Genomic DNA, 13,808 nt, shown 5'->3' with positions numbered 1-13,808 from the left:
GGCCGAGCTGGACGATGACACGTTCCGGTTCACGAGATTCCAGGTTACTGCCATTTTGACTTGTCTAAATGTAGAATTACAGGCAGTGTCAAGCGCAAGTAAATGGTCATTATTAACTTCGACATGTCTGAGATTTTCCATCCGCGCGTGTGTGTGTGTGTGTGTGTGTGTGTACTTTAGCCTAATTTTCCAAGGCCCTTTTCCCCAGGCCTAATATGCCCACTCCTTTCCGAAACAAAGGATTAACATGGAAGGGCTGTCTTGTGTGCGCACTTCAAGTCAATTTAGGGCTGGTTACAAACAAAGGGTCAAACACTCAGACCGGCACACTCACACAATCACAACATGGAAAACAATATATCACATCATAGCTTACACATGTTAGCGTAGTGGGCTAAATACACCTGGTTTACACATTGTGTGTGTGTGTGTGTGTGTTTGCAGGGGATAACAACTCCCACTGTTTTAATCAGATCCTTTAAGACACACATTCTGGACATGATTAGTGTCATACACAAAAACATTATGGTTGGGAATTTTATAGGTACCTTCTTTAGATTTTATTCTGGTATTTAACATAGCCAATCTTTCTCCAGAGTTTCTCATCTTCTAAGTCTCCAAGTCTGCTCTTTGCTTCTCTCCACAGGTCTACATGTAAACCTGTGGTCTTCTGGAGAAAATACGAATCAAAAACAGGTACAGTGAGCGAAGGCAGAAAAACAGCAGAAGAGCATGGGAAGTGAAGATCCACTGGTGGTCTGCACAAGCCTCATGAGATACGCTGTTGAATTGGATGAAATGTTTTGTACTTCATTTTTCTCACTTGGACTCAGACAAGGAGACTGGCTTGCAAGAGGATTTAAGTACCATTATTGAATTTCCAACACTTTAAACAGGCTTACACATGTGAGCAGTGTAGCAGGTGTCCGTTTCATCTCTGCATGTCTTGACACACCCCGAGTAGAGCTGCCGATAGGGCCAGTGGGAATACACACACACACACACACACACACTGTACATACACACTCAAACAGTCTACATGCAGAGACACTGTCCTGGCAGCTGGCGGCTAACGCGTCACACTGCTCTTCAATTTCATAACTGCTGATAATTTATGATGCAGCGGGTTGTGTGAGAAGAGCATTTTCATGTGTGAAATAGTTTTAAACATGCAATGCGGGGGAAAAAATGACAGATATTTTGCCAACGCTGGACACATACAGGACATGCTCAACACTTCTTGAGCAGATTTAATGACGAGTCAATGGAAGATTTAATCAGCACTGGACTAGAACGCCCATTTCTCTCCACAAATATTCCTATCAGGTTTGAATAAAACATCATCAACTTGCAAAAAATATATTATTCCTTCTTGGGGTGAGGCGGGAGTGCTAATCTCTGCGCCGCCGTGCCGCTCTTGTACCAACATGATGTGATTAGAAAAGAAGATCCAAATTGTACTATTGGGATTTTTTTGACTTGCCGATGTCCGGCCTGGGGAAGAAGTGTCCCCATCTCTGCAGACTCGGATGAAATGTCACCTCTACCTCCCTTTGTCAGTCCGACAAATGTGGTGACCGCAAAGGTAGCGCTGCGCGATATAACCATGATGGAACCGAGAAGAGATGGGAAGGAACGTACGACGCAAAATAGAGTGGCAGTGGGACTTGGCTGTGAATGGAATGCCAGGGCTTTTGTCTGCTGTTCACAGGATAGTGATATCATTCCATCTATTTCAGCAGTACTTTCATTCGCTAAAAGCAAGATAGCAAAAATGTGTCCATGAGGTTCAGTTGTTTTGTTTGGGTTTGAATTCTTATTGGTTTCTGCTGACTAGTCATTTGTCTTTTAAACAACTTAAACAAAAAGAGGGGAAAGAAGGCAAACAGAGATGTTGTAAAGAGCTGTGCTAAGGTCAAACCAGGCAGCGGCACGTTGACCTCAGTTGTTGCTCGTCAGTACTCTTTTAAATAAATTACCAAAACAAATGACCGATATGCAAACGCAGATACCAAAACCAAATTGAGAGCCTTCTCTAACTATAGATTCACTTACCTGAACCTCAGTATGCAAGTACAAATATCACCGGTGATCACAAATAGCAAGAAAGTAGGAGATAGCGAGGAACGTCCTCCGCACGAAGACAGCCGACGCTACAGCTTTCTTGGGGAATCAAATGCTCAACTCATGCTGGAAGAGTAAAGAAACAGAAATCTTAACAGGATGACTGAGGCTTGCTGAAGGATGCACTGGGTCAATGCAGCACCGTCAAGTATCAAGGCAGCAACAGCGTTCTGATGAACAGAAGTACTTCAGCGGAAGCCGGCCCGCTCCTCTTTATACGGGAGGGAAATCTCATTTCGGAAAAGGTGAATACGAGTTGAAAGGATTTGAAACAGAACGTGATATGAATCAGCGTGGCTTTCTCTTCATGTCGCAAAGTTCACCAATTTCGAGTGTCGAGATTTGATGTTTAGAATAATGTATGTGCAGTTTAAGAGGCGGCTTACCGACGAGACATACAGTATTATCCCCATCAAAAAGATGTCGGCCAACCCTGGGATGAAGCTTTGTCATTTACAGGATCCAGATTCAAAGCCAGTAGCTGCGACCGTCCACAATGAGATGGACTTCATTCAGAAGTGGGAGTTTGAACAGCACAATACGTCCAAGAGCGCAAAGCGGTATCTAATTCGGGTTAGACATTGCCAGAGGTTCTCCACGGCGGCGTGCTACACTTTTTTTTTCAGCCTCCGCTCATGACGGGATACAATTCACAAATGCATTTGGTTAACAGCTGGTTTATCCGTCTCCTGGTAACTGTCCCATCTGGCTCAATGTCTGAGGACGTCAATCAACTTCAACCCAAAACATGTTTAATCATGACCATTTGATCACATGACTTTAAATCAAATAGAACCACTTGGCCCATTAAAGTAAACAGGATCCCGCCGTTCCAAAAGGTCAATGCAACTCTCTGGGTCCACGATGTTTGCGAGGCCCAAACCGCTCGTGCACTGCGAAACCTGCACGTGACGCCGCTCCTTTCCAAACTTTATTTCGGTCGATTAAAATTGCATCAGTAGGTATTTCTTCATCATATAATAACAACTGGAATAACAACTGCCACAAACACGAAGCGAGACAAAAGGAAATATACGCACAAGATGACTTTGGCTTACGAGGATCTGCAGACGGGAGGATTTCATTTAGAAGGACATACTTGGACAATAACGAGCCTTGACCCATTTACAATTCAATCAGCCTTTGGTACATGAGAAACCAATGAAAGTTTCAAGTCATCCTGTATGTGTGTGTGTGTGTGTGTGTGTGTGTGTGTGTGTGTCAGACAAACTGCATAACTTTAAACAAACACATTTGGCATATGTCTGTCTGGAAACTGTGAAACCATCTGCCTGCAACGAATGAACTTCATGTTCAGATGAAGGTTTGTTCTGATCCGGCTGTTCGCTTCTGTTCAGATCTAGACTCGAGATCAGGTGTGTTTGGACCCGTGGGGATGAAATGGACACCTGCGACAGAGTTAGTCGGTGGAAAAACGGCTACGAGCCACTTTGAAAGTCATTCCAACGACTGAGCGAAACAATCTCGAGTGTTTCCGAGGAAAAGGTTGTAAACGCCGATCCGTAATCTTGAATCAATGCTTGTCAGCTTGAAAAGTCCTACAGCTTAGAAGAAGCCCTGGACAGCGGCCACACAGAGCATTCATATTTCCCTCTGCTCCTGATTTCTACTTGACTCTGGCTCGCTGTTTTTACCGTTTAGACCGGAGACCTTCGGGTCGCTGAAACAGTGTGACATCCAGAAATACAGACATGCCTGCAGAGTTCATGGAAATGGTGAGAATGCGGTTAATCTAGTTGTCACCACATCCTTCATACAGAGAGCTGCTTGGCCTAAAAGTAAATGCAAGCATTATTCATGTGTATGAATCGGTCTTTATATTACAGTCAAACGATATACATAAGCTGTTCCGCTTTTAAAACTATTTGGATTTGGAATTTAGCTAATAAGATGTGAATTGAGTGATTAATAATCCTGTCGATTTATAGCAGTACGCTTGCAATGTTTTGCTTTACATACGGCATTGTGATGTGAATTTATCTTGAACACGAACCTCACAGTCCGATGTGTGTATTTTTAACAAACAGATACTGTTGGTGTCTTTCTTTAATCTCAAGCCATAAACATCGATGAAAGGATGTGACGAATCTATAGATCAAACCCAGAGGCCTTTCTTGATAACAATAACTGCCCTTATCAAGAAGCCAATACGCTTTCATTTACAAGGGCGGCAGAAACTTTGTTCATTTTCACGGTCAAACGTTTTACTTTTGCGAGTCCACGCTTCCCGTTCTCCTTTTTACAGAGATGAGATGATAAAAGGGTGTGTGACTTTCTGGTGTGCTTCTTGGAAAATATCCAAAAGGATATCACACACCGTGTTTTCACTTGTCAGAATCTTCGTTAACAACGAGTCACACAAATTGGATCTGTTGTTCCACCTGAGAAGTAGGGTAAGCGCTTCCATTAACACGCGAGTCTCACTGACAGGAAATGGAAGCTCTTGTTAGGCCCTTCTGTACGGCGACAATACAACAATTGTCGCTGCCTCGTTCGAATTTAAAAAAAAAAAAACTGGATATAATGGAGGGACAGAATCTTGCGTCGGCTTCCCGCCAGCAGAGCAAAGAATCGCTGTCTGTGATGGCAGCCGGAGCGGCTCGACGCAAAGGCCGACGCTTTTCAGAACGCCGGTGTTTTCGCATTCACGCGTCGGGGCGTCATTACAACAGCTTTGTGTGGTCGACTGTTTGAGGGAGGGGGGATTTCGACAGACGTGACCGCATACGGAGTTTACGTTATCGGCGAAACCCAACACTGACATGTACTAGCTTATTCCAAATGATGACACAACATCTGTGTGTGTATTTCCAAATGTGTTTTAGGCCTGCAGTCTTTGAATATTTGCCAGCGGAAACAAAAAAAAAAGCATTTCTAGTCAAGAACTTCGTTGATTCATGACATTTTTAATTAGGCCGGCAACGGCTGTCCGACCGTTTCGATGAATTGTTCTTTTCGAATCACTTCATCTGCCTCTGGATTTGATCTTTTGCATCATAGCAGCAAACGCAAGCTGACACATGCACACACACACACACACAAGTGCATTCACAAACGCACACAGAGCTTGATATCCGATGTTCTTTACACTTGAGCCTTGCAGGTGAACAAAACAGTCATTTGATAGCGTTACTGAGTCGAAAGAGCGCCGCCTCTAGCGCTTCTAGAGGTGCACTCCACAGGCGTAGTGTGGAAAGGAGTCTTTGTTTGGGAAAACACACTAAAAACCAAAATGCAAGTGAACACATAAAGCCATGTGTCAAAGCATTAAGTGCTCACTGTGTGCACAACGGACGCAAACCTATTGAAAGCGCCGTTTGAGATCCCGCTACAGGATTAAGATACTGTAGCACCGAGTTATGCAATCTTGAAAATCTCGAATGCCCTTTTATGGCATGACGGTAAAATGATCCTGTGGCCAGGTGAGCTACCTGCGAGTCAGACGTAAGCGTGACACGCCACAATGCATGATCACTCATCATCCACCCGGGCTACTACGTGACACAGCTCAGGTGTGCGGCGACCATAAAACCAAGGAATGAGGACGCTGCTCTGTGAAACTGGAGATACTGAATGTGGAGAGAATGAGAAAAGAAAGTGATGAATGAGGAAAAGATGATGCAACGGCCTCGATCTGACTTGCTCCTTGCAAACATTTCGACATTGTGTGTTGCAGAGGGTGAGAACGGCTCAAGCTGAAGAATATGACAAACAATTCTTGCAAATTCCTGACAAAATGTGGTGTGATATTCCATTTCTCTCTGCAGTGAGTGAGATAATGAATGTGTGACTGTCTTAGTTCATACAAATACAAGAGCGTAAGCCCCCCTCTCCTACGCATGAGTACACACACACACACACACACACACACACACTTCAAGCAAACCCAAATTGCACTTCAGCTGGACAGATAAGATTAATCCTGCTGCAGCAAAGCAGACAACCCAGGACAATGAAGTGTATGCACTGTTATATAAGTATAAGAAGTGGTTGGCTTTACCCTTTTAATAATATCAGCCATGAAATAGATGACTACTCTACGCACACTCAAGCCATAATCCTACCTCTCGAGTTGGTCGCCAGGTCCGCCACTTTCTGAAAGGCATCCAAGAAGGCGGCTATGGCACCCACCGTCGCCCTGGAAGGAGAAGGAAACAGGTTTCATGACAAAAGCCACCCCGAACATTATGTCGACACGATCCAGAGATAGCAGATGCACTCGCCATCTAATCAGAAAATGTGTGTGTTGGTTTTGGCACATACAGACATAACCTCCATGGATCGCAGACAAAAAAAGAACCTCGTAAAAGATTTCAATGTCTCCGATAGCAAATCCAAGCGGCCTCCTTTCGCGAGACATAACAGAGATGGAGTAGCTGTATGGTGGCAATGACACAGACCTCGTCCCCTCACTGAACATTGTTTGCGTCGACTACTATGATAATTGAATTCCCGGGAGTCGAGAGAAGTCGTACGGTACAAAAGAGGAAGTATTTGTGGGAAGTTTACGAGACAAAATTGTGTTTATGAGATCAGGGACCTCGACCACGGCCATCAAAATCCAGACCATTCATTTTGAGTCCAAGTCAATATTTTGACAATGGTGTAGGAATTCCCCCGAAGCCCCCGTGAGATATCATGTTCGCGGGACCGAGTCGGACTGACGGCCTGAAAACATGACGCCTCCGGCCACCTCGGCGCGCAAATCCACGCCATCGGTCTTCGGCGTCAAGATTATAAAAGCTTAAATGACCGACCGGAAGGAAAAGTCGAGGGGCGCATCTACTTTCAGCTCGCGTCCGAGTTGAAAAGGATAATGTTGTGAGGAGACGAGAGTCCATGTGAGTACGTTGGAAACGGGGACGGAAGGAAGGGCCTTTCGTCCATCGTCATACAGTTTATCTATCTATGGCTTGACCTGGAAGATTATTACAGGCACCGACTCGCAGCCTCGTCTGGCGGCCCGAACGGCCACCTCATTTGCCACGGGCTAATTCAGCGGCGGGCCGGCTGACAAGTTAACCAGCGAACAATGGCTGGCTGGCTGGCTGGCTGACTTCAGACCCGACAGAGCTCTCATGATTAAGATCACAGGTATGGAGATGAAAGGCTCTTTGTGCACGTATGCATTTACGCACGTGCACCTATCAGATATCCGATCTCTTCACAGACGAGCCGACCTATCGGTCATGTGCGCTACAAAAGAATAACAATTGTCTCGAAAAAGTTTTCAAACACGCCGTGCGACAAAAGTGTGTTTGTTCTTACCCGGAGTAGCGTAATTTGTAAGCGCTCGCCGGCTTCCACAGGGCAACAAAAAAGCCTCAGAGGGCAGGAAGCTTTCAAAAGGGGGTACAAAAAATAACAACTTGCTCTTGTATTGGACCTTGAGTGTCAAAAATGAAATGAATCTTTAAGCTTTGAAACATAGAAGAATGTAACTTTCTGTATATTTGTCAGAAGGTAAACGCACGCTCTGGCCAGACGTGAAACCGAGGCTTTGCGCTCCTTAGCTTGCAACAAAAACCTTCACAGCTCTGAAGGTTCACCTTGCTCCCAGTTTATTTCTAAAGCTGTCAAAGCAATTTGGGGGAGGAAAAAAAAACATCTTATCTTCCATGTCCTCCAGCAGCCGTCTTACAACGGCCGTAGCCGCTCCGTCAAATTACAGTCAACATCTCAAAGGAACCTCCTACCAAAGTGTCAGAAACGGAAAACAGAGCACAACAGATCAACTGATGAACAGCCGTGATCCCAAGTCTGGGTACAGACCGACATTGTCCAATGATTTAAACCGCTAGTATTCAGGCAGTGATGGAACAATGCTGGTCTTTCTGACTCAAACGAGTAATGTAATATTGGTTAATAACTGCAGTGTTGTGGCAGAGCTGACCAGAGGATCCCTGGGTGTGTCCTGCAAATGGAAAAAGAAACATACACAGAGGCTCACAGAGATTCCTTTCTATTTAAAGCCCAATGTGGGTTCAAGAGCAACCTCTAGCTGATATCAGGCTCTTTTAATTTATACCCGCGCACGCTCCTTTTTTATACGCCTTTGCATGTTCGGTCAAGTTAAATTTACTAATCCAAACCAGCTTTGTGGTGGCTGCAGTGTGTTTGCTCTTAAGCAACCGACCGCTTTCAGTGGAGAGGACTCCGATTCGCTGGTGAACAATTTGCGGAGGTTTACAGTTACAGGTTTATGACCTGCTCCCATTTTTAGCAATATAACCCAAGATTGTAAAGTCATCATTTGCTTTATCATTTCATGATCAGTCCACAGTAAACCTTGTGTCATTTTGCAGGAGAGAGGAACCTGCTTCAAGGTCACCAAAACAACCGCGACCTTTCTGTGACTACTCTTTGGACACCGATGCGACGAGTCCTTGGCTTTGCTACTCACCGAAAATATGACCCGATGGCTAAAAGTGGCCTTAAAATCAGCCAATGCTCCCGTCTCTCCTGAGGTAAAGAGACAGACGACTTTCACTTATCTTTTTGTCGAAGCCTTTGCCAAGTCGGTCTCGATGCCCTCACACCCCTGGCTCGGTGCAGTGCTGTCTCTGACAATGATGCATTTAGCAAGGCTGACCCCATCTATTCTTAGTAAAACAGAACTAACACAGGGCCGGGTAAATTCTTATTACATTATATCTTTCAGACAGATGATGACGGCGAAAACACTCAAGGAATACGTCACGCAATAAACCTAGGACGTAAAAAGATACAAACTTTTCAGGTACCATCTAGCCATGTCACTTTGTTCCTTCTAAATATATATATATATATATATATATATATATATATATATATACATACATATATATATATATATATATATATATATATATATACATATATATATATATATATATATATATATATATATATATATATATATATATGTATGTGTTTGTGTGTATGAACTCCCTCTGGAGTTCAAACTTAAAGTTAAAACAAACCCCAAGACAAAGTTAGTTTGATAACCACACCAAATGTAACCAATTTGTCCTTTTGAGGTGGTGCATTTCCTCACAAAATAAAACCCGGCGCTGAATGAGAGACACATGTAAGTCTATCTCTTCAACACAGCTGCAACCAACCATGACCCAGCAAACAGACCCAACACGAAAACGCTAAAAAGCAACCGTGATTAGATAGTCCACCCTTCTTTAAAGCCATGTTGTATGTCTTTATGACTATATTTATCAAATGTATAAATAGATACATGTATACACACATATGTATATATATATGTATGTATATGTCTCCGAAGCCACTCATAATCAGAGGCAGAAAAAAAACACCGTATTTGACCAAAAAATGACAGAACGCGGAGCACTGTAATCTGTTGATTTCCTTGTTTCTTTGTGCGAGGGGCGCAGAGGGGCTAAATTACAGAGCGGTAGCCTCAGGATGCCATTACACACTGGGATATATGCCGCTGCCCAGGCTGGTGACTCACTTATCCAGGCCAAGACGGAAAGGTGGGTTTGCTCATGTATATGATGTGGACCCGTCCCAAACAGATTACAGACTTCCTCGGGTGGGGTGGGGGGGGACAGGCTGTTGTCAAAATGGCTAGTTTGGCCAAATTTGAAGTGGCAAGAGCGAGGCATGAGAGAACCTTGAAAAGGCTTTTTTGTAGGTCGCCATTAGCATACGCGGTACGCTCTTATTAGTGCTGCTGCAGAAAGAGCATTATTAAAGACTCGAGCCACGAAGCAGAGCGCAGACCTGCTACGGCCAGGCGTTAGATATACATATAGCTCCTGAGCTTAGAGCTAATATATCGCTACAGATATATAGATATAGGCCGGTCCAAACAAAACCCATTGGAGTCGCCTGCTTAAGTCAGTTTTTCGTTGTATCGTTAATTGAGATCCCGCGTTTTCATAGCAGTAAATGAGAACAACCACATCTACGGCGCCTCACTGAGATAGTTTTCAGGTTTGGCTTGTTGACTTGAACCAAAAATGAATGCATGCACACAGAGGAGACTATCAATTATTTAAACTTAATTATTCTCCACAGACCGCCATCATCAGTGCGTCTTACTTTTTGTGCCACAAACGTGACGTTTTAGACACTCAATCGGGATTTCCATCACGGAAAACAAGCGGGCGATAAACGAGAGATTCGCCAATAATCAATTCGTCGATGTCTGGCAGCTTCTGACAGGACCTCTCATTGTCTGCGCATGAACAGTTTACCAGCCCGAAATGCTGGGAAAAAAATCAGCAATCACACTCATTAACGCAACAGCAACGATGCAGGTACACGGGTTCAATCGGCTTTTCAGGAGGACAGAATGCGGTGTTCCTTTTTCATCACCCCAGTGTCCGAACCCTGAGACACCTCGCTGCCAAACAGCCAGTCATTAGCAACAGGGCTGAGCTTTAGCTTGACAAGGTCACATATTTAACCTCTGAATGATGGACACACTTGAATAACACATCACCATTAATCAACGCCAATACTGAGAAAATAAAAGAACGGGACACCGAGTGGCCTCTAGAAAGTATTGTTAAATCCCCGGGCTTTTGTACAAGTGTCACTACTAGTCAGCTCCAGAACACGTGGCCACTTAAATGGAAAGAAAACTGCCATGCATTGTTAATCAAAGAATAATTTAGACCACAGGACACCAATATGTACAGTACTAGCAGGAGAATAAGCTTTTATTTCAGCTGTCATAAGTTATTTGTCCTCTGACACGTGGCCACTTAAAGCCAACTAAGAGGAGATGGCTAGGATTGGCATCCATTGTTAGCGGAGGACTGGCAGGAGGTGTGTAAATTTACAATATTAGACAAATTAAATCAGGCTTTGGAGGGACACAGAGGGCAGGATGGACACAAAATGACCCCTGGGTAGCATTGTTTGCCCATTAGACTTTTCTGTAAAATGTCTTTGCTTGTTTGTCCAAGGACACGTATCCACTTCAGACTTCCTGGGAGAGGAACAGGCACTGGCGTGTGCAGAGAGAAAGCACAAGATAATCAACGGGATGCCACCGATACCCAAGTAGCTCTTGGCTTTTCTCTGCTCCGCCGTGGTCTCGGCGTCGGGGATGAGACGGGGAACGGCTCTCTTACTTTTGGAAAGTACCTTCCAAAAGCTGGGTCACAAGGGCTGAAAGGTGAGGCTTTCATCACGTCTTACTCCTAATTCATTCCCCTTTGTAAAGTCACAATCCTGCAATTGACTCCTCCAAACTCAATATGAGATCCAGCATTTTAGACTAAATTGCGTCAAATTGTTCATCAAGTATCACCGCTTTGCATTACAGCTTCACGAGGCACATTTTACATCAGGGAAAATGAAAATGCAGACAATCTGGCAAAAGCAGTGGAATACAGGCAGTCACAGCAGGATCACGCAGGCGGGCAGGATAGTGAGGCAAAAGAAACACACACTGAAATATGGAGGCGAGGCTGAAGAGATAAAATGTACACTTTTCAAGGACAACTAGACTTTTAGAGATGAGTTTAAAAGCAAAGATACCACAGGGAATGAGGAGCGTGAAGATGGCGGGAAAGCAAGTCGAAGGATATTTCTCCTTTTAACATGTCGCCTAAGACAAATCCATCCCCGACTGATAAGCAGCATAGATATTAGAAAACGATTAGAATTGCATGATCTAGGCTGCAAATTCTTTCTGTGGTACAAATCCTTCGGAATATCGTACAAGTCTATATTCACTTCTATTTAAACCGGCCTCGTTGGGAGCAATAAGGTGCTCAGTGGGCCGCATAGGTGATGGAATCACTTCTCAAATATACAGATTTAGCTAAAAAAAAGAGCTGTCCATTGAAAACAATCGTCCCTTCATTGACGCCTTCACTCTCAAAGTGGCGCAGGGGTTAAAACCAAGCCTGGACCAGCGCTACATACACAGATATACCACTCGTCGCTCTCTTTCTCTGGGCCTTCTAGGCTCTCCAATGAAGCTACAGCATGCTTTCAGTGTGTGAGGAAAGCGGGGAGGAAGCTGCAGGAAACCCACGCAGACAACATGCAAACTATTCAAAATCATGTTCCTCTCACGAATGCTAACGTCGAACATTAAAATGCGGACGTGTCTCTCGGCACACTCACCTGAGCTGCGACTGGAGTTTGCCCGCCTTGGCGATAAAGTCCTCCCAAATAGGACAGCTGCTCTACAGGGGGGGAAGAGACATATACATGTAAGACAATCTCAAACCAAACAGATTCCAAGAACACAAGGCCCCACTGTTGCTTCATCCCACCTGCGGGGCTAAAACAAGCTAAACTCCGGCATTTCCCGAGAACAACCCCGTCACGTCACTTTATTGACACTCGATCCAGAAGAACATGGTCATCGAGGCGCAGGAAGAAATTCCAGCTGATTTCTGTGAATCTGTTTACTAACATACTTGGAATGGAGCGTACGTTTCCGTCGCTCTTTTCCAAATTGAGTTTTCCTTTTATTATATTACGTTTAATAATTTGGACGGCCTCTGTCATCACGTGCCACAAAGTAGGCCGTTGGCTTCTTTTGGAAAGATCCCTGCACAATAAAAGTACTAATATGTAATAATGAGGCAGGTTCCAGATGGGACTTTGCTAAATTCAGAGCCCGATCTTAAAATAGTCGAAGAGCCGTTTCATCTAAACTATCGCAGAACGAGCAGCTTGCCGACTATTGAAAGTAGCGCAACACAAGATAAGTGTTGATTCTGGCATGACCAAATGTTTGTCAGTGGCGTGTTACTCCTGTCAAGGGCCCGGGGAATGTCATGTTATGCTGTCAAACATCACACCCAACAACAACCTCCGCTCTTTCTCACTCCACACACTTTACTGTCTCCGTCTCGCTCTCTAACATCACTAATGTTTGTGATATGTTTGTATTCTGCATTCTCATTCTTCTTCTTTTGGCATCCATCTGTGAGTTTTCTCAGCATCTCCTCTTTGCTTCAAGGCCAGACTTCAGTACTCCGGCATCATGCGCGCGCGCCTCGGCGATATTACATTTCTTTTATTACCTATTTTTTTATAGATCGGGTATTACTGTGGACCCCATATTGAATATCACATCAGAGCGGCCGATGTAAATACAACTCTTCTGTGGTAGAAATGTACCTCCTTAAAAAATGATGGCTGCCCCATCCGTATCAAGAAAATTCCTCATCAAAACTAAATATGTCAGCTAAAATGATATTTCCAAGATGATATATTGCAAAGAATAATCATATGCTGTCAAATCTTATTGTGGTATTTGACTTTGTATCTTTACTTGAAGGGAACGGGAAGTGAGGAAAGAAACCAAAGATGCCACAACAATCACATTTTTTCTTTTCTTTTGCTTTTTTTCCCCCAAATATAAAACCTACTTTAGCAGTAGTTGCCTTGTTTGTCCTGATAACTAACTGGGTTTTGTTCAGTTCTCTAGGTCTTCAGTATTTGCCAGTGGCCCGCGACTCATTCACCCCGGTCCAGTCATACACACTGAGGTAGAAATAAAAGCAAAATCGTACGATAGGTGTTGTCGACAAAGCTTACGGAGGCACTGGGAGCCACGATATCGTTGGACCGCGACCCGATCCTGTTTCTTGTTGTTACTGCGTGTTGTCTTTTGGTCTCGCCTTTGGCAAACGCAACAAAACTAAGACTTTGCAGGTGGAAAAGGGAGTGCG

The 13,808-nt window shown here is 44.1% G+C and overlaps 1 protein-coding gene across 4 annotated transcripts in view; it reads right to left on the bottom strand.

Moving 5' to 3' along the window:
• The window catches only part of LOC147229176 (protein MTSS 1-like), a 41,609-nt gene that overhangs the window by 26,749 nt on the left and 1,052 nt on the right, over window positions 1–13,808 (bottom strand). For all 4 annotated transcript variants that reach the window (XM_086156006.1, XM_086156009.1, XM_086156007.1 and 1 more), the window contains exons 2-3: window positions 12,247–12,308; window positions 6,210–6,283 (exon numbers count right to left, since the gene is read on the bottom strand). In XM_086156006.1, coding sequence (XP_086012132.1) covers window positions 6,210–6,283; window positions 12,247–12,308 — 136 coding nt within the window. The remainder of the gene's footprint in view (window positions 1–6,209; window positions 6,284–12,246; window positions 12,309–13,808) is intronic.

Source organism: Fistularia commersonii, chromosome 11 (assembly GCF_037954325.1).
Source record: "Fistularia commersonii isolate RoL2024-O1a breed Wild chromosome 11, RoL_Fcom_v1.0, whole genome shotgun sequence".
In the NCBI taxonomy this organism is placed as follows: Eukaryota; Metazoa; Chordata; class Actinopteri; order Syngnathiformes; family Fistulariidae; genus Fistularia; species Fistularia commersonii.
Note: the sequence above shows the minus strand (reverse complement) of the source record. Positions and strands in the feature narration are given on the sequence as shown.